Source organism: Paramisgurnus dabryanus, chromosome 18, assembly GCF_030506205.2.
Source record: "Paramisgurnus dabryanus chromosome 18, PD_genome_1.1, whole genome shotgun sequence".
NCBI classification, from domain to species: Eukaryota; Metazoa; Chordata; class Actinopteri; order Cypriniformes; family Cobitidae; genus Paramisgurnus; species Paramisgurnus dabryanus.
In genome coordinates this window covers 2623247-2647292 of record NC_133354.1, presented here as the reverse complement: position 1 = coordinate 2647292, position 24046 = coordinate 2623247, and the positions used below count along the sequence as shown (strand labels likewise).

General features: G+C 37.5%; 1 protein-coding gene across 2 annotated transcripts in view; it reads right to left on the bottom strand.

The window, feature by feature from the left end:
- pde8b (phosphodiesterase 8B) overlaps nt 1-24046 on the bottom strand; it is a 73317-nt gene that overhangs the window by 48933 nt on the left and 338 nt on the right. Inside the window, exon 1 of one of the 2 annotated variants that reach the window (XM_065243914.2) lies at nt 20534-21282. The exons of the other annotated variant lie outside the window; for it this stretch is intronic. Within the exon in view, the coding sequence (XP_065099986.1) occupies nt 20534-20815 (282 nt within the window). The 5' untranslated portion in view covers nt 20816-21282. Of the gene's footprint in view, nt 1-20533; nt 21283-24046 lie in introns of those variants that run through there. 2 annotated transcript variants of the gene reach the window in all.

Below are 24046 nucleotides of genomic sequence, written 5' to 3'. Positions count from 1 at the left end.
TTAGAAAGTAATTAATAAGTAATTAAATACTTTTTGGAGAGAGTAATTTGTAAAGTAATCTAATTACATGATTGAAGATGTAATTAGTAACTAGTAATTAATTACTTTTTTTGAGTAACTTACCCAACACTGGACACAACACAATACTTTGATTTATTAAACATTAATATTAATTTCACATTATAGTTCATTAATCTAACCACCCCAAACATTCTTTGCCATAAACAAAGCTGACACTGTTTGTCAAAGCACCACGAAAACACTTGATGTTTTTGCACTGATATATGAAGTAATTTGATGACCCCTTTTATCAAACTCAATATATACAATACTACTGTATGTATATAGCCTATTAATAGACAGTGCAGGTCTACAGATTATAAATGTGACTGATGTTATAATGGTAATAATTTCTATTAGATAGACACTTTTACTGCTTCTGCTTTCTATTACTCTTTTGCCGATTAAAAAAGCTTAATCCACTAATTATTTCAGATTTAAAAGTCTACTTGCTGTCCCGATGACAGACTTTACATTACAGCTTTGCGTTTTTTATATCCTGAGTCAGCTAGAGCTTTGCTCGTTCAGAATTAGCACTGCTTTTTGCTACAATCTCTGTGCAAACTGTTTAGATTTTAGTAAAGATATGGTCTATTAATAATAAGATTATAAAAAAATGGGATAAAGAAAATGAAGCGGCTCTCTCTCAACAAAACACGGGTCATCCAGTCGAGTTCAGAAAATACGGAAATTCATAATTCAAATTTTTTTTTTCCTGGGCGGGTCGCAATTTACCTGGGCGCAGCGCCCAAGTAGAGCCTATGTATGGGAAACACTGATATTTATTCTTCACCCATGAAGAATAAATTACCTATTTATTCTTCATCTATGGCTATATTCATGGCAAGAACTGGTTAATCTAAAAAGAAGAATACATACACACATTGGAGGGGTAATTTTGAATCTTCAAGTTACCTAACCTGCATGTTTTTGGCCTTTGGGAGGAAACCAGACTACCCGGAGTAAACCCACGCTGACACAGGGAGAACATGCAAACTCCACACAGAAAGTCCAACTGATCTAGTCTATTGCTAGATTTTGTGACTTTCAGTCAAATTTATTTTTTTACAAATTTAGTAACCGTTTGGATAAACTCTAGCATCACATCTGTACACATTGTTGTTGTTCTTATAATCTTTGAAGATTAGTTAAATGCTATTTTTGTGCAGGGGTGAAAGTTCTGAAAATTAGAGCACGTCTACAGAGTACATCAAACTTTATTTCCAAAGTTAAATTTTTCATGATAAGACCCAGGGCAGACACTTCCATTGTAAATAAATAAACATTTCTGAACTGCTCAGCAGCAAAATTGCCTTCTAATTCATTCCAGAATCTGCAAATAAGCCACATCAACACAGCGCCTTTTTTTCCAGCCAAAGGCAATTACTGAAACCGCTGTTATACAAGACAACACAACACCAATGTTTTCTCAAAAATTACATAGCAAGAGTCAAAACATATTGCCACTGTTGTCGAAAATCAATTATTCTGATTCTGTGTTAAAATACATTAATGTAATAAAATCAAAAAACTTTTATTGATAAATTCTCAACTCTAAATTGGTGGCTATCAACAATCAAAAAGCATGCTGGAAAATAGCAGCTTACTGTGCCACTGTGTCCTGAATTTGAAACATGAGGTCAGTGAAAGATTGAACACACAGTTCTGGTCTGATTTATGTCCTAAATAGAGACTACAAAACACAAATATAAACAAAGCTGAACAGTTAAATTTTTTGCAAATTGTCTCAGTTAAAGGTGTTGTTTGTAGATTTAAGCAGCATCTAGTGGTGAGATTACAAACTGCAACCAACAGCTCAGTCCACAGCTTACGCCTCCCTTTCGAAATGCATATGGCACTTTTCCATTGCATAGTACCCCACGGTTTAGTTTAGTTTGGGTATGGTCAGCTCACCTCACTTTGGCGTGGTTAGCTTTTCCATCGAGTTTAGTATCACTTCGGAGTGGGAGGGATTATAGCCGTGTCGTTATATTTGTGCTGCATACTGCTGTGACATCATACAAGTAAGAAAGTCGTTGTACATTCCCATAAATTTATTCATTTCTCAGTCCGCTACAATACTAAAATTGGCCACCACAAATAGATGTTTGCACATCGCGTTTATCACACTGTCTCACATGACAGTTTCTGTTCAAACACCCGTGGCGTCAGTCGACGGCGCTCCGCTGAGCCTTATTTAAATTGCATTTAAGCATATATAACGCTGACGTGCTCATAGCGAATGTTCCGCCACTAACTGCAAGTCTGGAAAAAACTGTTATGGTGTCCCTGATTCTCAACCTGTGGATGTTTTCATCGCTCAAAGGGAGTTTGGGAACTTAGCAGAGCACAGATGACAACATGTTTGCTCGAGACAAAGCAAGCTAACACTAAGGTAAAGCTAATCTTTTACATTTTAGCGATTGACGCTGGTGGTGACGATTCTCTGAGACCAATCAGTGATCTACAGTGTTTTCGCTTCACGTTTGGTATCAGCTCGGGTCGCTTGGAACCCCAACCGAGGTGGTACGGAAAAAGTATCGGGTAATACGTACTGCACCCAGTGGAAAAGCTCCCAAAAGTAAGCTGACCAGACCCAAACCAAACTGTGGGGTACTATGCAATGGAAAAGCGCCAATAGAGAAGCTACGATAGCCGTCACAGGACAAACATGTCATCATCAGAGACAATTTATTTCGGTTACAGAATTTTTAAAGGTGCATTAGAATAAAAAACTGTATTTATTTAGGCATAGATGAATATTAAGAGTTCTGTACATGGTAATGACATTTCGCGGCCCTCAAACGTGTTTGTTTCCCCATTTTTATGGACAAAAGTCTACCTCAAATTTATGGAAAGGTATAATGTTTTTCCATAGAGTTATCGATGAAAGAATGTTTTGGTGATCACGTGATCGGATCGGGACATCCCTAGCACTTACATTAATGCTGCATTTACACCAACCGCGGTAGAGGCGTGAAGTGCGAGTGATTTCAATGTTAAGTCAATGTGAAGACGCGTTGACGCGCGTCAGGGGGTCCTGCGGCGCGGAAGAGGCGTTCAGTGCGGCGCGGAAGAGGCGTTCAGCGCGGCGCGGAAGACGCTTTTCCGCCTCATTCGCGCGTGAAGCTCGTGCAAAAGGCGCAAATTGAGCGTTGTGCGTGGTACGCGCGAATGGTGCTTTTGTGCATTTTGCGGTTCACGCAAATTTGCGGCTGACACCCGAGTTGAAAAATTTGAACTTTGGCGGAATTTCGCCCTGCGTTAACCAATCAGGAGCCTGCCTGCTCCTCTGGTGGCAGCCCCGCCCGGAGTCACGCACTCAACCAAGGCTTGATTGTCCGTGCGCAGTCACCCAGAGCTATACGACACAAGTTCTTATTTCTATAGAGGAGACAGGAATAAAAAGGACCTCGCTTGGAAGAGTGTAAGGACTTTGGGCAACCTGGTAAGTTGTAATACACACTTCACTTTAGAGTCACGTGACGTTTATCGACTCGCGCTGTTTATTTTCCCCCTATAGTAAGGTAACCAAATACAAACTGGTAACTCTCTCAATAAATGCACAGTCAACATAAGTCATCCTACAAACAGACAACCGCATAGCACTTGCCCCTCCCACAAGAAGCGGAGTTTGCCTCTGACGCGCGTCAAATGCTTGCCACAAAAATCTTTCCACATTTTGATGATACCCAACAGATATTGTATTTTTTTATTTTGCTATAAACTAAATTTAAAAAAGTGTTTTTCTTCTGTCACAGTTAAAAAAGCACAATTTGGATAAAACATATATGTTCACCTAAAAAAACAATGATAAAAATGGGTTATAGGTAACATTTTGTTAACAGTGAGTTACGTTTTGTACTAATTGTGAGACCTAGACAAGAAGTGAAATTGCCTAGTGGTGCCATCTTTGGCACAGTAATCTTCACACAGTAAAATTCAATACTCATTATATTCTGTAATTACACATCTTTAGGACAATTATCTCAATAATATATTATATTCAATATATCACCCAGCCCTACAGTCTGCTTACACTACAGAGCCACAGTGTTTACACTCTTCAGGAAATCGAGCTAAGAATGGTTTACTTAAAGCCGTCTCTGCACATTTAACTGGGATAGGAAAAATATTTTAACATTGTAAAAATTACACACTTCATCTTTAAGGAATGTAGCACGCACAGAATGATGTGATGGACAGAAATGATACAGAGATGATATCATAAACTATGTTTTCATGATTTACTTCAGTGTTCTGAGCCTATAAACAAGCCAGCAATTCTTCTTCCTAGTCTCTCAATTATCTTTAATCGACTCAACACGCTGCATTTTGTATTTCTCTCTCTCTCTCTCTCTCTTTCTCTCTCTCTCATATTCTCTTCAAAGAAAGACTGTAGCTTTTAGATTCAACCATGCAGCAATCAAGCAGCAAAACTGACTGAGATTAAAGCTTTCAAATGCGCGCGCGCGCGCACACACACACACACACACACACACACACACACACACACACACACACACACACACACACACACACACACACACACACACACACACACACACACACACACACACACACACACACCTTCAAATACCTGTTTCATCTTGCTTTTGATCCACAGCTAAAATCACAGTGACCAAGACAACAGTGGGTTAAAACACGCACAAACAATTACACAGCAAACAGTGACATAAACACAAAAACTAACAAAAACACAAACTGTTTTTCTGTTTTTGGATCAGTGGATGATTCTGTTTTATAAGTTGGGTAAGGGCGCCTCCTAGTGCGATTTTGGTGCTTTCTTGTGTATTGTGAATAGTATGCCATACAGACCCGTTTGCCACTGAACCTGCATTAACGACGACAGTGGGGCCTCTGGCCCTAGTCAAACGGGTTGGCACGTATGGTCGGGTGCGTTTTTGGCATTTTCTTGTGGTCTTGTGAATAGTATGCCATACAGACCCGTTTGCCACTGAACCTGCATTAACGACAACAATGGGGCTTCTGACCTAAGTCTAACGGGTCGGCATGTTTCATTTTCTTTTAAAGATCGGATGGGGACCCATTGATACCATAGATACCTTCACATGTGGCCCCCAATTTGCTAAATCCTCAACTGTGGGTAACATACTTATGCCGCAATAGTTAGCCTGTCTGGAACCAAGCTGATTTAAACCACATCACTGTGTGACACTTGCATTACTGTTAACGGCCCCTACGCTAATGGGATTTTGTTTCTCTCTCCATGTGTCGTCCTCGACCCCGAGGATAATGAGACAAACAGACCCAGTTTCGGTAAATGTGAAAGTCGGGACACCTCTGATCTACTGGACATCCTTCAACGTGATGATACGTTACATTAGTAATACGGTCGCTTATAATGTTGATTCATAGCCGCAGCCAATTAAGCTGCTTATGCTATCGTGTATTATGTTGTGCATTTTCTGTGCTTTTCACTGCTTCTATTAATGTAAAGCTGCTTTAAAACAATTACCAATTGTGAAAAGTAGTGATGCACCGATGTATCGGCCGGCGATATTTATCGGCCGATTTTTTATGAATTTGAAACCATCGGCATATCGGCAATAGCACGAGAAAGGCCGATACCGATTGTTTATTAATTAACTGCATAAAGAAATCCATTATATGTAAAAAAATGAGTTAATGTTGTTAATAAAATAAATGCTGAATATCAAAAAACACCTTTGAAGGTTGTCATGCTGTCTTATTATATTTGTTTTAGCTTAATTTGTGTCTTTCTTATTATGTTGGTCAGTTGAATGTTAATTAGATCCAATCCATGTTCAGTAAAAATAATTTGATGCAGAAATAAACTAGCTAATAGACCAACTGTATATTGTATACAAGTGTTTAATATCGGTATTGGCATCGGTATCGGCCAGAAGTTGTCTGTTAAAATCGGTATCGGCCCAAAAAATCCTATCGGTGCATCCCTAGTGAAAAGCGCTATATAAATAAAATTGAATTAAATTGAATACTGGATATTAGTGAAAATATAAAATGCAGAAAAAACTCCTCACTGGCAGGCAGTGTTAATTTAGTTGACGAAGACGATGACGAAAAATATTTGTTTTTCACGGACGAAGACTAAATAAAAACTAAATAAAAGTCAGATATGATGACGAAGACTGTAACGAAATATAACTGACACTTTAGTCAACGAATAAAAATAAGACGAAAATGTTACGGAGGGACGAATGGAGAAGAGATCCAATCAGAGCTACTCATTTTGTGGGGAAAGTTTTGTGGGATCCAATCAGAGCGAATCTTTGAGGGCAGGTTGATCTATGCAAGCAGCAGGCAGTAGAGGCATTTTAAAAACCCGTGGCAAGGTTCGTTTTTACAACAGGTTGTTTACATTATATTTAGTTGTACAGTCTTCGTTACCCAGCTTTGGCTGATTTCAGTTGACTTCGCTCGTTAGCAACACGCTAACGTTTTGCGGTGCACCCGGTCTGAAGACATGTCTCATTAACAACAACAATGTCAGAGCTAGCGTGTAATCTGATCACACTTCAAATATGACAAGACGACAGCCTGTAAAGACGACTCATCCAGAAATACATGCGAAGGTAAACATGCACGCTTAGGTTATTTTATAAGATAAACCACCGTGTTTTCACTAAGCTTGGAATAACATTGAAAAGGAATACACATATGAACTGTATTGATTGTATTGGATTGTCTGAATTAATACTAAGTATAAATATTCAGTGTCCTCAAATTGAATGAAATGTGTAACGTTATAGTATATGTTGTGGTTTTACATGACTGGACAAAGTGCGTGTGTAAGTGCGTGTGTGTGTCTCTGTCTGTGTGTCTGCACGCGTGTGTGTCTCTGTCTGTGTGTCTGCGCGCGTGTGCATCTGTGTGTGCATGTCATTTAGGGAGAAGGCATATCTTTTTCAGGGACCATGTATATTTTTTAGGTAGAGCAGGCCTTATGCTTATTTTATGTGATATTATCTTTTGTGAAAAAGCCAAGGTCAGTTTTTTTGACATTAAGAATAAAATAAAATACGTGTTTTCTTTAACAACCATTAAATCTGTCTCTGTATTGCATATTCAAACCTTAATACCATTCCATAACAGACTAAAAAACTTAAGACTAGACTAAGACTAAAACTCTTATGATATTTCGTCGACTAAAACTAGACTAAGACTAAAATATTTCAGATGACTAAAATAAGACTAAAACTAAATGGTGTGTTATTCAAAAGACTAAGACTAAGACTACATCAGAATTTGCTGCCAAAATTAACACTGCTGGCAGGGAATCGTTTTCTCTTAATTGACTTGATAATTTTTTGACTTAAAGAGATAGTTCAGCCAAAAATGAAAAATACTCCATGATTTACTCACCCTGAAGTTACAAGAGTTACATATGTCCATCCTTTTCATGCGAACACATATTCAGATATGTTTAAAAATGTCCTAGCTCTCGCTCTTTTTTTAATCAGGCGCATCTGCACCGAGTTAAAAACATTTCAACTTTTCAAAATGGCGCAAGCGCACCGCAGGTCATGTGACAAGAACCTACGCACCTACACGTTTTTAAGCGCGACGTGTGAACGGCTCCTAAGATGGCGGAGTTATCAGAAGCAAGTTATTTTCATTTGAAATCTTACAAATTCACATCAATTACCCTTGAAAGGCCTTTATTTATCTTCCAGAGCCATGTTGATTACTTTTGGGAATGATGGATGCACGTTCTTTGGACTTGAAGGAACGAACCCCATATTAATTGATTATAAAGATTGGAAGAGCTAAGACATTTTCAAAAATATCTGAATATGTATTCATATGAAAAAGGATGGACATATGTAACTCGAGTGGCTTCAGGGTGAGTAAATCATGGGGTAATTTTCATTTTTGGTTGAACAATTCCTTTAATTTCCTTTTCCCCGCAATTGACAAGATAACTTATCAAAAAATATATATAAAAAAATACTTTAATAGGTGACAACTAAAATATTTAAACATTTTCAACTTAAACTTTTTCACTTAAAGTGAGAAATCTAAGTTAAAAAAACTTTTTTAGATCCAACTTTTACTTTTTACAGTGTGAAACGATGTGAAGCGGTAATATAAAGAGTCATCCTTCCTCATGGCATGATACCAAAGTGCTAATTATTAAGACCATTAGTAATAAAAATATGAAAAAATCTTGTAATAATTTTATCATTTGAGCTGTCAGGTCTGATTTTGTTAAAAAAAGATAAGAATAAAAAAGTAAGTAAAGCAAATATGAAAATTCATATCTACGTTTGTAAATAATGTGATTGTAAGAGAGAGAAGAACCACTTTTTGACCAACACCTGTGAGTTCGAACATCCCGACCCTCTATCTTTCAGCACATTGTGTGTGTTTTAGCACAGTCATGTGCTTTAACTGAGAACAACATGCATATAGACATAAAACCACACACAGAACAAAGACCTTCCTTTACAGACAACAGGGTCACGATAAAATATGATCCTGGCTAAATTTAGAAACCCCAGATGACAGAACGCCGCTACAGCCAATGCTTGTTTATTGATTCGCTCATCGTGCATTACATAAGATGTCACTGAGATAATGTTTCTATGTTCCATTACCACACGACCTCAAGACTGTAGAAATATAATCATATTTAATAGGTACATTCTGATGGGTGAACATCTCTCACACACACACACACACACACACACACACACACACACACACACACACACACACACACACACACACACACACACACACACACACACACACACACACACACATTCTGGTTTCCATGTTTTGTGGGGACATTCCATTGACGTAATGCATTTTATACTCTACAAACTGTATATTCTATTCCCTTCCCCAAACCCTAACACCAAACATCACAGAAGACTTACTTGTACCTTACATTTCCAATAAACATCATTCTGTTTGATTTATATATCTTGTTTCCTCATGGTCACAAAAATACTGGTGTTCCTATCTTCGTGGGGTCAATTGTTCCCCACAACGTGATAATTACCAGGTCCATACACACACAAACTGCACACTTGCTTAGCTATGTAATTATGATAATGATATTACACAATGGTATTTTTATATAAGGATATTTTACAAATACTACCTGGTATGCTGAAACCTTTCCCTAAAAGCAATCATTTCAAATCGTTACAATTTAACACGTTAAGTGGCGCTGTCCTGTGACCGGGACACCTAAGTTTACTTCAATATTTCCATGTAAATATATTGTGGAAAATGTCTAAGCCTCTAGAATACATATTTCAACAGCGTTTTATAAAATAAATTATGTAGGGAGAGTAATTGATTCATTTATGAAGTGTGTGCCTCAAAACATTTATATCCTGCGAAATGTCAAGCTATGTTTATACTCGACGCGTCCGCACGGGCGCGTTGGTGCGCGCGGCAAAAATGACGTCAACGCGGAGTGGGCGGTCGCGCGCGTTGGGTGCGCGAGACCCCATTTCGCGTGGCGCTGTGCACGACATTTTTTGTAACTTTCCGCGCGGCTCCGCATCCGAAAATGACCGAACTCGAGGCTATTCTGTCCGAGCAGGCAAGCCTGTGACGTATCTCTTTGATCAATCCAAGCAAAACAATGTATATATTTATCTGACACTCTGGAAGTAAAGTATGGAAACTTTGCAGTTTAAAATACGAATTCTTTTACATGATTCAGAATGTTTGGCTTATATTTGTATTGAAAGAACTACTGGACGAGGAATAAAATACAAACCTTAAGATGTCTGTACTGTTTGTTTAGTAAAAACGTTAATGAAATGATAATGTTTAATAAAGACATATTTAAAATATTGTTGTTTTATTCATGTTCTCATATTTATATATATCAAACTCTAATTTCCATTCTGTTAAAAGCACCAGGGTTGTTCCAGCAGACGACTTCTTCTATCCTCTTCTTTGTGTTTGTTTTTGACTTTATTGCTCGCGTCGCCCCCTGGTGGTTCAAAAAATAGTGCAACAGCGAGCTCGTCAACTATAAACGCCTCGTCCGTTTGGTGAGACGCGCGCGCGATCCGCGGAGGCTTGCGTTGCGGACCAAAGCGCGACCATAAACAAGGCTTCACTGTCCCGCCAGCAGGGAAGTGTACGTTTACTTCAGTGTTTTGCATGTGAATTTTTATCCAATCATGACAAACTATATATTGTTTGAAAGATCTAAGTGTGTATTTTTCATATTCTATCACTATTGTGGGATAATTATGAGGCCACAGGTAGGCCAAATTTGTTTTTACATATTTATAACACTAAAACCCTACTCTAAACCTAAAAAATCATGACAAACTATACATCATTAGAAATAAATGTAGAATGTAGTTTTCATATTTCAAGGTCATCTGATGATAGAAATAATGTAGTGACAGGTTTTTTGTTACATGACCCCCCATAGGAATGCATATTAATTGTTATATATTCATAAAACAATATCCTAGTAAAAATCTTCAATCAATGGGCAATGTTGGAAAGCTCTAAGAATGTAGTTTTTATATTTTAAAACCTTTTTGCAGTAATCATAATGCAGTGACAGTAATTTATTAATTTGTGCAGCAAACCGTTGACACCTAGTGGCCATTGTTGGTAAAACCACTAAAAGTGCGACACAAACCTTATTTTTGTGATTTTAACTTGAAATTTGGATCAGAACTACTTGAGACTTATGTTTTCATGTTTGCATTATTACTTTTGTGAAACATTTACATTTTTGTAATTTTATTTATGAAATTAATATGTTATGGAATTATTTTAATGTATTAAAATAAAGGTAAACAATTTATTATTTAATATATTTTAAATATATGCTGATACTTCTGTGAAAACCCCAAAGTGTCTTATTTAAAACAAGACCAAGATTATGCTTCTAGACCAAAAAATGCCAGAGTTATATTAATTTGAATGTGTATATTACATTTTCACCCCCCATTCAAAGGGTATTCGCGCCACTTAAGGGGCTGAACTTATTTTTTTAAGTAGTTTTAGTAATTTCATCTTATGAAGATGTCCCAAAATGTCCCAAAGGGAACATTTTATCAGATTTTGCTATGTAGGAGACAGTTTTATGCCCGAAGTACATACAAAGCCACACAAATGCTCACATAAATTTACTGAGTTATCTAACTGAGGACAAGCAATTTTCCAAAGTGTTAAATGAGGCTAATTATATCTACTACAGACTGAAACTAAACCATCGCCTACACAAATAATTTTGTCTCTGTAGTTCAGCTAAACAAGCCCGCACAAACACTGCAGGAAGTTAGAGACGATGTAAGCACATGGATGTATGACTGTGGTCTTAAGACTGTGTGTAATACAGTGCATCTCCTTTATCAGCGATCCCCATCAGTACAGAAATGTTAAGTTCCTGTTCAAAGCATGCACTCGCCAACACTAGCACAAAAAAAAAAAACAGCAACGTGTGGGCAATTAAAAAAAACAGATATTTTATTAAATGTCACCAAAGTTATTGCACTGTATTCTTTCTTAATGAGGAAAAAATGATCTTACAGCTCAACATAGTTTAAACATTAAACACTATAAATAGGAACCTTTCAAAAGAGGAAAATCAGAGGTTTCTCAGCAGCATCACTGCAGGAATATGAAGTAAAATACATTTTAAGAGTGATATTTCATGTGGCACTGTGTGGCACTGAAGGAACAGACTTGACATGACAGGATTATGCAAGAACACTGAAAACATTGTGCCAAAAAACATCACCTTATCTCGCTATTACACAGCAGCAATGCACATAAAAATTCTGCAAACATTTTTGTCTAAACCCACACAATCACATAAAGGTGATTTTTTAAAGAATTTACAGGCTACACTTTTCTAATAATGAAAGTAAAGGAACTTATACGGACAATCTACCTGTGTCTCACAAAAGGTTCACAGATTCACACAAGATTACAAAGCAGTTTATGAACACCGTATCTATCAGCATGTTGGAAAATCCCTGCAGATAAGAGCGTTCAGATATAAATATAATTCAAATTGTGTCAATAATAGTGTTGGATCAATGTGAAAGATTCACTGAAGTGGGTTATAAATAACCTGATAAAACAAGGCATGTTATATATGGATATAACTTAACAGCTGAGTGTAATCTTAGCTGTAAATCAGTCCATCTTCCTAATGCTTCCTAACAACACAGCACAACCCTCAAAACCACAGTCTGATTCACTTCACTCCCCGTAAACCAATTGCCTATCTGAAAAATCAAAAACAATAACAAATCTATTGTGTATCACTCTATCCACTGTGAATCTACACATAAGACAAATTAGATTTATGTATTAAAGGCAGGGTCCATGATCTCTGAAAGCCAATGTTGACATTTGAAATCACCTAAACAAACATGCCCCTAACCCAATAGAATCTGGACCTTCTTTTGATAGACCCACCCCACACAAACGCAATCCAGGCAACAATGTTGGTTAGTAGACACGCCCCTTACTGATGATTGGCTACAAGTGTGTTTTGGTAGCTTGCCCGACTCCCTTTTCCAAAGGGTTTTTCAGAAATCGTGCACTCCGCCTTTAATAGTGATCTCAGGTGTTAATATACAATGTCAAATTTATTAAAAGACAGAAATCCATAAAAGCATTTATTACTAAAGCGTATAATTAATACTGCATAGTGTGCAACATTAGCATTGTTAGCAAATCTTTCAAACATGATAAGGAGCGTAATATTTCCGGCTGATGTCAGAGGTATTCAGGCCAATCAGAACGTACAGATTAGCTGGCCAATCAGGGACACCGAGCTTTTTAAATCGATGAGTTTTTTACAAAATCAGTGCGTTTCAGGAAGAATGTGAAATCTTTATTATACCATTATTATTATACCAAATACATAAAATTACATTTAAAATAAGACCCTCGTGTCCTTGTAGTTCCCTTGCTCTCTATTCACACTCCTTTCTCTCATATCATCATCTATTTGGTTTATTTGGTGTATTTAAAGGTAAAATGACCAACAGGCCTAAGTGTGTGAGAGAGAAAGAGAGAGAGAGAGAGATGTTAGAGTTTGATGGTAAAACAGATATTAGTAATAAGTAATTAAAGGGGAACCAAAAGATGTCTGATAACACACAGAGTAATAAATCAAAAGAATGAGTATGTGATGAAAATAAGAGGTGTACTGTGTTAAGCTGTAGTATCAGAAACCCCAGCAATGCCATTATCTCACTCTATAAATGGAGATTATAGAAAACACTGTAACCTCAGTGTCACACATCGACCCTAACAAACAGCGTGACAGTAGCTCAGCTGTTTTCATAATAGTGAATCCTTTTCAGTAACAATTCAATCTTTCTAATATGTAGCAGTGTGACAAGCGCTACATTGCTTTTATCACACTGCATAGCCAAACTCTAAAAGATTCTTGGTTGTTTTAACCCATAGTTGGGTAAGTTACAGTTTATATGAAATGCTAAAACACATTTTTCATTTCATTTTCTCAAAACCTTACACACAAATCCAAATGGTCTTTGTCAAACTAAATTCACAGAACCCCTGAATCTTCTAGCAAAATCAAACAATTCCTTTAAACCCATTTCAACTGTACTCAAAATTAAACTAAGCTTTCAACCATACACACATAAGTCTAGAATATAAGAGCATCCATTAGACACTACCTTAAAAATGTAAAACACAACATCCAGGACATCCGCTTACAGAAAAAGACATGTTTATTGTATATAACAACACACTTGACAAATAGGGGTGCGCGGGGCAAAAACTAATGCAGGGCTAGTTGTAACATGGACTGTTTACATTGTTTCACAAGGTTGAGCATTTTGTTTTTCCAGTATTTTTTCACGCTGCCAAAAGATCTTCCGCAAATTATTGTAAATGTCTCATGTTTTTCCAGAGAGTTATTGATGAACCAGTGGCATGCAAGTACATTTTTTCACCATTTGTTTTTTTTTGGTTTCTAAGTTGGGTTTGTAAGATACCAAATCCAATGCTATGTCATCTAAATCAGTGTCTTTTTGACTAAAACATAGCATCGTTTTAGTCTGCAGCTCTAAGCAACTTTTTTGGTGGGCTTGAAAATATTTTGACCCAGCGGGGTTAATTGTAACGCTGTTTTACAACTAACCCCCCAGCACTTACGATATGAAAACAGCTAACATTAGCGTAATTCTTTAGGTTAGTTTTAAATAGTCTAAACACGAATGATTGCTGGCTGCCAACAAAATAAATGTGCCTGTCTTATCAAAAATCGTGTGTCAAATGTATTTTTTTTCATATTTTTAATATGGATTGAATAAGTTCCGTCTATTATAGGCAGATATATAAACAATATCCACTTCAAGTATATAGACAAAACAGTATCAAAATATTTGCCTGCAAACTTAATTTTTAGCAAGTGTTACAACTAACCCCCTGCCTGTTACAATTAACCCCACCTATGGGGTAAGTTGTAACGTTTGCACTGCTGTCACGTTTGATGTAATTGTCCAAGATTTGTAAGTACTAGAAACAAAAATCAAATGTTCATTTGTATCAGAGATGTGTGTGTTGCTTGTGTAAAAATATAATTAAATCAAACTCAAATATTTTTGAATGATTGAGCCCAAACCAAAAAGCGTTAAAAATCTCTATTACTGTAATCACAAGTTTACTTTATTGAATATAGTGAATACTTTACTGTAAGTACTGCAAGTAACAGTAGTTTCAATATTCCTGTAAGCAGCACTTGTTTTTGTAAACAGTCAGCAATCCACCTGCAAGTTTTGCTAATTGCATCGTCTTTGTTGTCTTGCTCTTCCTCATATTCTTCATCTGCCTCTCCGACTGTTTCCAATCCACACAATTGGTAAAAAATACCATTAGAAAAAAAGTGTGTACAATTTTGAGTTGTTGTGTTTACTTGATGACAACTGTCCCTGTGTTTACCATTTATAAAACAATTGCACTAAAATGTGTGTTTTAGTGAGAAGTACATGTTTAGAGTTTTGCAAAAAAAGTGCCTGACTTGACAAATGGGTTTAGATCACTATGAATTTGGTTCAGAGATTGGTGTTTAGTGTTTTAGCAATTCAGTAAAACAACCCAACAATTAGCCTTAAGCCAAAAAGAGACTTTTTTTTAACTATGTTTACAAAATGACTATAAATATGTATAGCTACGAGCGATGTTCAAGTCATACCAGGACTTTTTGTACTATGAGTATATAAGTCAAGTTCTGGTTTGACTCAAACAACCCTTGCATGAATATCAGCGGCTCAACGCTAATAAATTAAAGGAGAGAGAGAGAGAGATTGAGAGAAAGAGAGAGAGAGCGAGAGAAAGATGCTAAACCTGTATTGCTACAATAACCAATAGACCTGACCCCAAGCAGACCTGACCCCTGTTGTGTGCAGCTCATAAACATTTTACATTAAACAATCTGTTCACATCCTACAAGATCCTACAAACTTCCTACAAGTGTTTACGAGCTTTCCCGACGATAAACTTTACTAATGTCACAATCTTGGACTACCGTGCAGTAATGTTGCTTTGGCCAACTCAGTACATAGACTGTATAATACAAATACAGAAATGAAAGGAATGCACTTAAATTTGAACAACAAACAGAGAAAAATGTCTAATTTTAGTTCCTGGCAAACCTGAAAAGCACACTATATGGCATCAATACGTCTTTTTCTTAGTAGAAACAAATACAAAACCTGCGAGAACTGTGGTCGTAACCTGCAAGAGGAAAAATAACCTTGAGTGTCGCGTTAAATGTTAAATAATGTTAAGGCTTTTCACACACTTAAGTTAAAACTGCTCATTCTGTGTCATCCTAAACCATGGGTAAATGTATCTATCCGATTTTACATGTTTTATCATGGGTTAATGAACCCTGGGTTCTCTGTTTTCATTAGACATTTAGCTAACATTCTTCTTTGCATATTCATGAGCTTAATAACTCTGATGGGGCAAAACAACTCTTGCAAACAACTGGTTGTTACATTCTAACACCGTATACCTTTTAGCACCATAACGTGGAGTGTGAACCCATTGACCTGAGCCCTTCTGGGATTTGGATATTTCTAGACTTCGTTCAGATCATAAATCATCTTTAGAAACAGAAGTATAGAACATTGATCATTTATATTTGTTCATCTTAAACAGTAAAGTACAATAGACTGGTACAGTCTCTGGCCTTAAAGGTCCCGTTCTTTCTGTGTTTGATTGTGTTTTTACAGTGCACAATGTAACGTGTTCATGTTTTACATGTAAATTTACTTATCTCTTTATCGCTGTTTTCACTGTCCTAAAAACAGGATGATGTCTTCCTTGTTCTATGAAGTCCCTCCTTCAGAAATACGAAACGAGTTCTGATTGTTTAGCTCGTTTAGTGTGTTGTGATTCGATAGCAGCTTAGCTTGCCGTTAGCTTAGCTTGCCGTTAGCTTAGCTGGCGACTAACGTATTCCCCGTGGGCGGAGTTTAGGCAAAAAACTGTTCTACTGACGTCATTAAAGCAGGAAGTAGAGGGCTGTAATCCAAACCGGCCGTTTGCTGTAGGCTATGAAAGGCGAATTCTGTTAAAGAAAATATATTTTTACGTGGACCTACACGGTGAACGTGATTTCACCAAGTAGGATGCGATCCTGGATCAACACCATTGTTGGTCCTGGATCAACATTTTCATTAACCAATCAGATTTAAGGATTAGGATTAGTTTGTATGTTAGATCTAAATCTAACATACAAACTAATCCTAATCCTTCAATCTGATTGGTTTAGGATTGAGTTAGGGGCTTTTAAGAAATACTCCTCAAACTATTATTTCACACTAATTTGAGGGTTTAAAAATTGTTAGGGTTTGGGTTAAGGGTAGGTTGGGGTATCTTTTATTAAAACGTCGATCCAGGATCAACAAAAAATTTTAATCCAGGATCACATCTTACTTGGTGAAATCACGGCGACCACCGTACATACACGCACAGCATAGTTTATTTGACTTGTACGTGTACGCAGACATTCGGCGCATGCGCATTGTGACAAAATACAATCCATCTCCTGGGCTACATACTATAGGGTGACCATACGTGCCATTCTTCCCGGACGCATCTTATTAGTTATCTTATTTGTTGACCGCATATGCCATTCAGTTAAAAACATAAGATATACAATCGTAGTTTCATTCTTACCTTAAAATGTAACGGTTGCTTTTCTGTAATAATAATAATAATCCTCTATGACGTATGCGGTCGACAAATACGACTTCCAGAAGACGAACACAAAATCCTGGACGGGATGCGTCCGGGAAGAATGGCACGTATGTCACCCTAACATACTACATTCTCCTGTATGTGCATGCATGACCTACGCGTACAATTTAACCGGGGTTTAAAAAAATCAGGTGAGGCGTGTAGGCCTACTCTTCGTGTAGGCACACTCTTCTAAAGACGGAAATTGCGTCAGGCGCACTGTATGCGAATCCTCGCATACGCGTAAAAACGGACTATACTTCCGCCTTTAGTCAAAGGAGCCCACCTATGTCTCAGGGCGCCTTTTATCCAAATGCATTGCCCCATTTGTGTGTGTGTGTGCGTGAATCTGGTCTGAAATTTATCAGCTTTTTTGCATGTGATTGTTCACACCCTGCAGTTCTAACAGCCAGAGGGGTAAACAAACTCTCTGGCCCGAACACACACAACATGCATACAAAGAAACACAAAATTTCTGGCAAAGTATATTTCTCACAAAGACACTAGGATACACACCACAGCAGCCATCTCTTTCATATACGAAAACAAACACACGCACCTTTAAATCCAAAAATAGAGCATATGGGCACCGTCATTGTGAAAGCTATGGAAATGTGTGTTTGTGTGTGGGAGAGAGAGGTAGAGAAAGAGAGAGAGAGAGAGAGAGAGAGAGAGAGAGAGAGAGAGAGAGATACACACTTCAATGGCATCATTGAGTTCCTCGCCAGTCTCGAAGCGAGAGAGCAGCTGACTCAACCACACATGCACACGCCTGGCAGATTGTACCATAATCTCTACATCTCCTTTTATATTAACAGATGACAAAACACACAGCTGGATGCGCGCACACACACAGATCTCACAAACACATACAAAAGTGCCCCATTAAATGTGGGGTCATGAGCTCCAATTCAGGCATATGAGTTCACTGACCACAGACAAACTACTGACCCAACATAACACATTTCATCGTTCTTGAAAACAATCAAATCTGTGTTTGTGACATGCGATAGCATGAAATTTCTATTTAAAAATTTACCATACATAATAAAATAATATTAAAAAACAATTTACCCTACACAAACTTACTATAAATATATTAACTGATCTGAATGTGAATCATAGCATTTCTGCCAACAGTTATAAACATAAGTAAGTGAATATGAAAGACAACAGACCTTTATAAAACATCTCAATGTCATATACTCAATGTACAATGTGATTTTGCAGTACCATGATTTAACGATATCTGATGGCCATGGTGGTTTGATAAAACTTGTAATTTAAATATCAGTTTTGTAGAGCACACCAAAGAATCCCAAAGTACAGTATTACCATCATGGCAGGATACATTTTTTTACCATGCTACTTTTTTGTAAGGTAAAAGTTACAGTGGATGTGTGTAAAATACTTTTTGTTGTGGTTTCTACACTGTCAGACAAAATGGTCAAGTTGTCACCGGAGCAGCACCCTTTCCCAAAGTAAAGAGTTCATATACTAGTACTTCAAAGTTTCATACGTGTGCCTAAATGGTACATAAACGTATCTTTTTAAAAGTAAATCTTTGATGTCCCCAGAGTACGTATGTGAAGTTCTAGTTCAAAATACCATACAGATAATATATTATAATCTTAAAATTGCCACTTTAGGTGTGAGCAAAAATGTGCTGTTTTGGGTGTGTCCTTTAAAATGCAAATGAGAGTTTATCTATGCACTAAATGGCATTGCCGTGGTTGGATAGTGCAGATTAAGGGGCGGTATTATCCCCTTCTAATATCACAAGGGGAGCCAAATTATAATGGCCTATTTTTCACATGCTTGCAGAGAATGGTTTACCAAAACTAAGTTACTGTGTTGTTTTAATTCCCGTTTTCTAGGTTGATAGAAGCACTGGAGACCCAATTTTAGAACTTAAACATGGAAAAAGTCTGATTTTCATGATATGTACCCTTAAAGGGTACTGCCCCAGTGACAGCTTGGGAGCTTTTATGCAATACTAAGTAAGTACAGCGTCCCTAAAACTGTATTTTAAATACAAACTTAAGTCTGGGTCGCATTAACACAAAAAATTATGCTCCATGATGTTTGATTGCTAGAACAAACAATGTTAGCCATTTTTGCACCTATGTTTAACTAACCGGTGTGATTTTTAGTGGATTTATGAAGGTGTCGAGTAACCACAGATGTAGATCATCACATTAACTATAGACATGCTCCTCATTAACTATGAATAAGTTTGACAAAGTGTCTAAATACATTTATTCTGAACAGTATATCTAAGATCTTTCGATTTAAAACTCAACAAACGATGTTTAAAAGAAACATCACTTCGTTTGCCACTTCTTTATCACACATCTGGCACATGTGTGCAAATACATTTTGGGGTCACTTTACAATAGATTACTTATAAATACCTCTGCAGAGCAGCACAACTCAAATGGGTTGGCATAAAAAGCCGATTGTACACTATACACGAACTGCAAAGATGCAACACAGTATCAAATATGATTTGCAAACAAAATGTCAACAAACGTACCAAGCAACATAAACGACAGAAGTGTGATTTACAAGCCTAACACATGGAACAAACCCTGGGCCAAATATTAACCATACTACCTAGTGACAGATAAAGCTGATTCCCAAACTTTGAAGCCAACAAAAACACATATGGGAAGTGTTTTCTTTATAACGCTGATAAGCCTGTGTATTTTGCTATTCTATATAAGTTGCAGTTTAATATTTGCTTTTAAATTGTTTATTCCTCCATCGACTTGCAACCTATTTTTAGATTATAGCAGTACTCAGCAGTTCAGAGTCACTACTATACTTCAAAGAGCACTATTGCATTACAAGCATTTTGTATTGTAATGCTATTTTGTTGCTTCACATCACTTCCCACCTGTTCAGATTTTTTGAATGAACCAAACTCTAACAGAATGTTTGCAACTGATTTATTCATTTAACTATCATGTTGCATAGTATAAACATGTCAAAGCGATTATTATGCACAATAATGTGAGCACGACACTGACTTTACCCATTACAAAATCATCGACTCTGGTTTTCTTACAATGACATGGATCACACTTAGAAATGCGTATTTTCAATGCAAACACTATAATCGTCGAGATCGCGATAGGTGCGATAAAGCCCGATTTCCACCATCTTGACTTTCATTCATTTATTTAGCAGCAGGCAATGTCTCATTCATCATTACCTTGATGCTGGTGTTGCTGGTCTGAGTCTCGGCCTCTATGCAGATGTGCCCGCCGCTGTTCCCTCTGCGCTCCCGGTGTGAGCCGGTCCGCGTGTGCCTGGTCTGGTACGCGATCACGGAGGGGATCGTGTCCGCTGCGTCGGTCTTGATGAAGAGGCCGTGCAGGGTGGTAGCCGTGCCCTGCGAGATGGTGGTGGTCTGGTGCGGCGAGTTTGACTCGTCCGAGTCGCGGCAGTAGATCACCCCGCTCTGCGAGACGTGGATGCTGGGAGCGCAGCCCATCGTTCCCCGCGCCGCGCCGTTATACCCGGAGGAACGAATCACTCAGCCCCGCAGCGTGTCCCTCTGACTTCCCGGCTCCCGGGCCGCGATCACGCCGCGGTTCCCCCGGTGCATTGGCCGGTAGTTGCCTCTCTCAGTTCAGCCCACCGCCCGCCTCCCGCGTTGTCGGTGCGCGTCAAAAAGAAACACAGAGGAGATCCATCTTTAAGCTCCCGTTAATTCACGCGCCCTCCGTGATGCATGGTTTCCCAACAACGCTCGTCGCTTTATTGATCAGTAATCAGATCATATCTGATCGATGACACCTCGGCTGTCCAACCGTGCGCGCTTGTGTCATGTCACATAACTGCGAATATTACCCCCCATTGCAGCTTTGGGTTTCTCAATACGATCCGTTTTCTCGGAGCAATGTTCATCTGTATGCTCGTCACATCAGACGTCGTAAATAACGGGCGAGTACGAATAGCGTCAAGACATGCAGTGTGTGTTTCAAACTTACTATCCCGGTCCTCTTTTATGACACAAACGCGTCATCACTGACTGTCGGATAGCCTACTGATGGGCTCTTTCTATCTTGTTGTGCACTTATTTGTTTTAAATAAACTATATAAAGAATAATTGTGGGTCTATAAAATATTATTAATTGATAAGATGGCAAATTGTAAAAATAATACATGGGTTAAACTTGCTGATTTTGCAAAAGGGCATCTATACAGTGTACAAATACAGTACAAAAGAAATACTGGTGTTTCTGAAGCTCATGATTTCGTAGAGTATTGCGTTAGCAGCGCAAAGGTCACGAGTTAAATCCCAGTGTACACACATACTGATAAAATGTTTAGCTTCAATGCACTGTAAATATAGAACTTGTCGCCCACTTGTCATTTGAAAAGTGAGTATTTCTTATTACATTTACATTTATGCATACTAAGACTTATAAAAAAATGCTCTACAAATTGACCTACTGGAACATGTACAGTAAGTGTCTATGTACAGTATGTTATTTAGCAAAAGTTCTTGTCTTGACTCTCGACTCTGGACCTGGCGAAACAACATTTAACTTTACTGTGCACATTTGTTTGTATTAAATATTGTTAACCTGGCCTGTTACTAAACATAGAAAATCCTTGACTGCTGCCTTTATGCTATGGTACATATGGAAACCTAAAACATTTATGTTTTTTTAAAAAGGTTGCATTCTATACGTAGGCATATGCAGAAAACATGTTTGTCACACAATGTTCTTTACATCAGTGGTTCTCAAACTGGGGGCCATGGCCCTGAGATGGTCCCCAGATTTTATAAAAAAAACCATGAATTTATTAACAATTCTGTGTAATTAAATCTCAGAAAAATAAGGTTACTATGGTAACCAACAGCACTACATTGTTTAATTTATTATGTTTTGTTTAATTCAAATTTTAAGTTTTGGAATGTTTTATGTCAATTTTATTTTGGGGGAATGAGGGGATGCCCCGTACAGAAGGGGGGCCGCACACCGAAAAAGTTTGAGAACCACTTCTTTACATCATGTTAATGAATTTATGTAATAAATCCCAAAAATGACTTTAGATGGGTTTTTACAGGTAGGGTCACATATAATAATAATATCTATAAAGCAATATCACATGAACAAGAGTGCTGTTATGGCTGTACATCAGCTATGCTTCACCGTAGGCCGCAGTGCTTCACAGTGTGCTTATATACAGCCACAGCAGCACGACTGCGAAAGTGATATTGTTTCTCAACAGTTCAACGAACAATGGAAAATATGTAAATTGGTATGGAGAAACCAAAGGCTGTTCAAAAACCCTCTTATGTATGGAATTATTTTTTTGTTTCTAAGTTTTGTTTTGTTCTCTTGAGTCTCTTCCTATGAATCGTAGTGTTAACAAACACTGCACATATTTCATGCAATATTATATATATATATATAATATTTTGCCAATATTGCATGAAATATGTCCAATGTATGTGTACTCTAAAAATATTCCAAACAAACAGGCTTGCAAGTCACACAAGTGTGACATTTTATGTTTTGGAAATTCCAATAACATTTCAGATAAACCATTCAGATTAACAGTAAACTACATACGGTCAGTGGTTTAACATTTCAGGTTATCATTAGTATCATCTTGTCGTACTGTACAACTTGTCATCACTGTATATCTGGAATGACACTCGACCAAACTTTCAAATGTCATGTGAGTTTAAGGCCTGATTACAAGTGTGATGCTATAAATACCGGAAATACCAGCTGTATCTCAAATAACACTCAGTAAATAAAATACACACTGGTGAAACGTTTATATAAGAGAATGAAATCTTTCAGATTAATGGGCCTGGTACCCAAGTGTTTTTCACCTCTCTAGTATTACAGAATTACAGTAGCAGAGCACTTATTCATGAACTGATGGCATGAATGTATTGTTACTTTAAATGTTTTCAAGGGGAATTACAAAGTGTATCTATATAGATTACAAAGAGTCACTAACTTTCAATTACACTGGCTGTGAAAATGACCCCCATGAATAACTTTTAACAAAGATTTAGTCTTTGTTAGGCTTTTTGATAAAATCCCAAACGTTCAATTAGCTAATACACTTCAACTGGTGTCTGCACGAGATGTCTCTATTCTAGATGTCTACAGCTCGTTTCCATCAAAGCAATAAAGCTCAATCTTGTTTCATTATATTGCTATGATTCCTGACTTTACCCTCCATTCTCCCAAGTGGTGCAGCCCTACCCATGACTGCCCCCTGCTGGAGAACTTCAATACTGTCCCGGTGCGATGACAGATGCAATGTATCGAACATTGCAACTTACAATGTAATATTTTGCGAGTATTGAATGTTCATTTAAACGCTAAAATGTAACATTCGTCCAAACAAAATAGCTAGAACTACATTATTGACCACGACAAAAATAGTCTAAATCAAAAAACAACTTACAAACTGGAAACAAATAACAAAAACAACCAATTTTATGAACAAACTGAGGAGAAATCTAAGTAGTGCGTTGATCGTTGTTGACACATGCAAAGCTTTTTTTTTTAGAAACCAAGCAAACCATTTCAACGCACAATACCTTTCAAACCTTTAAAAAAAGTGGATGTGACACAAATAAAGGTCATAATTACCAGAATATGAAGTGGCATTTATCCGTTAGCAGCCCCAATAGCAGCGCAGCACGTAAACTGATTAAACCTCTTTAAAAATAGCAACACCTCGT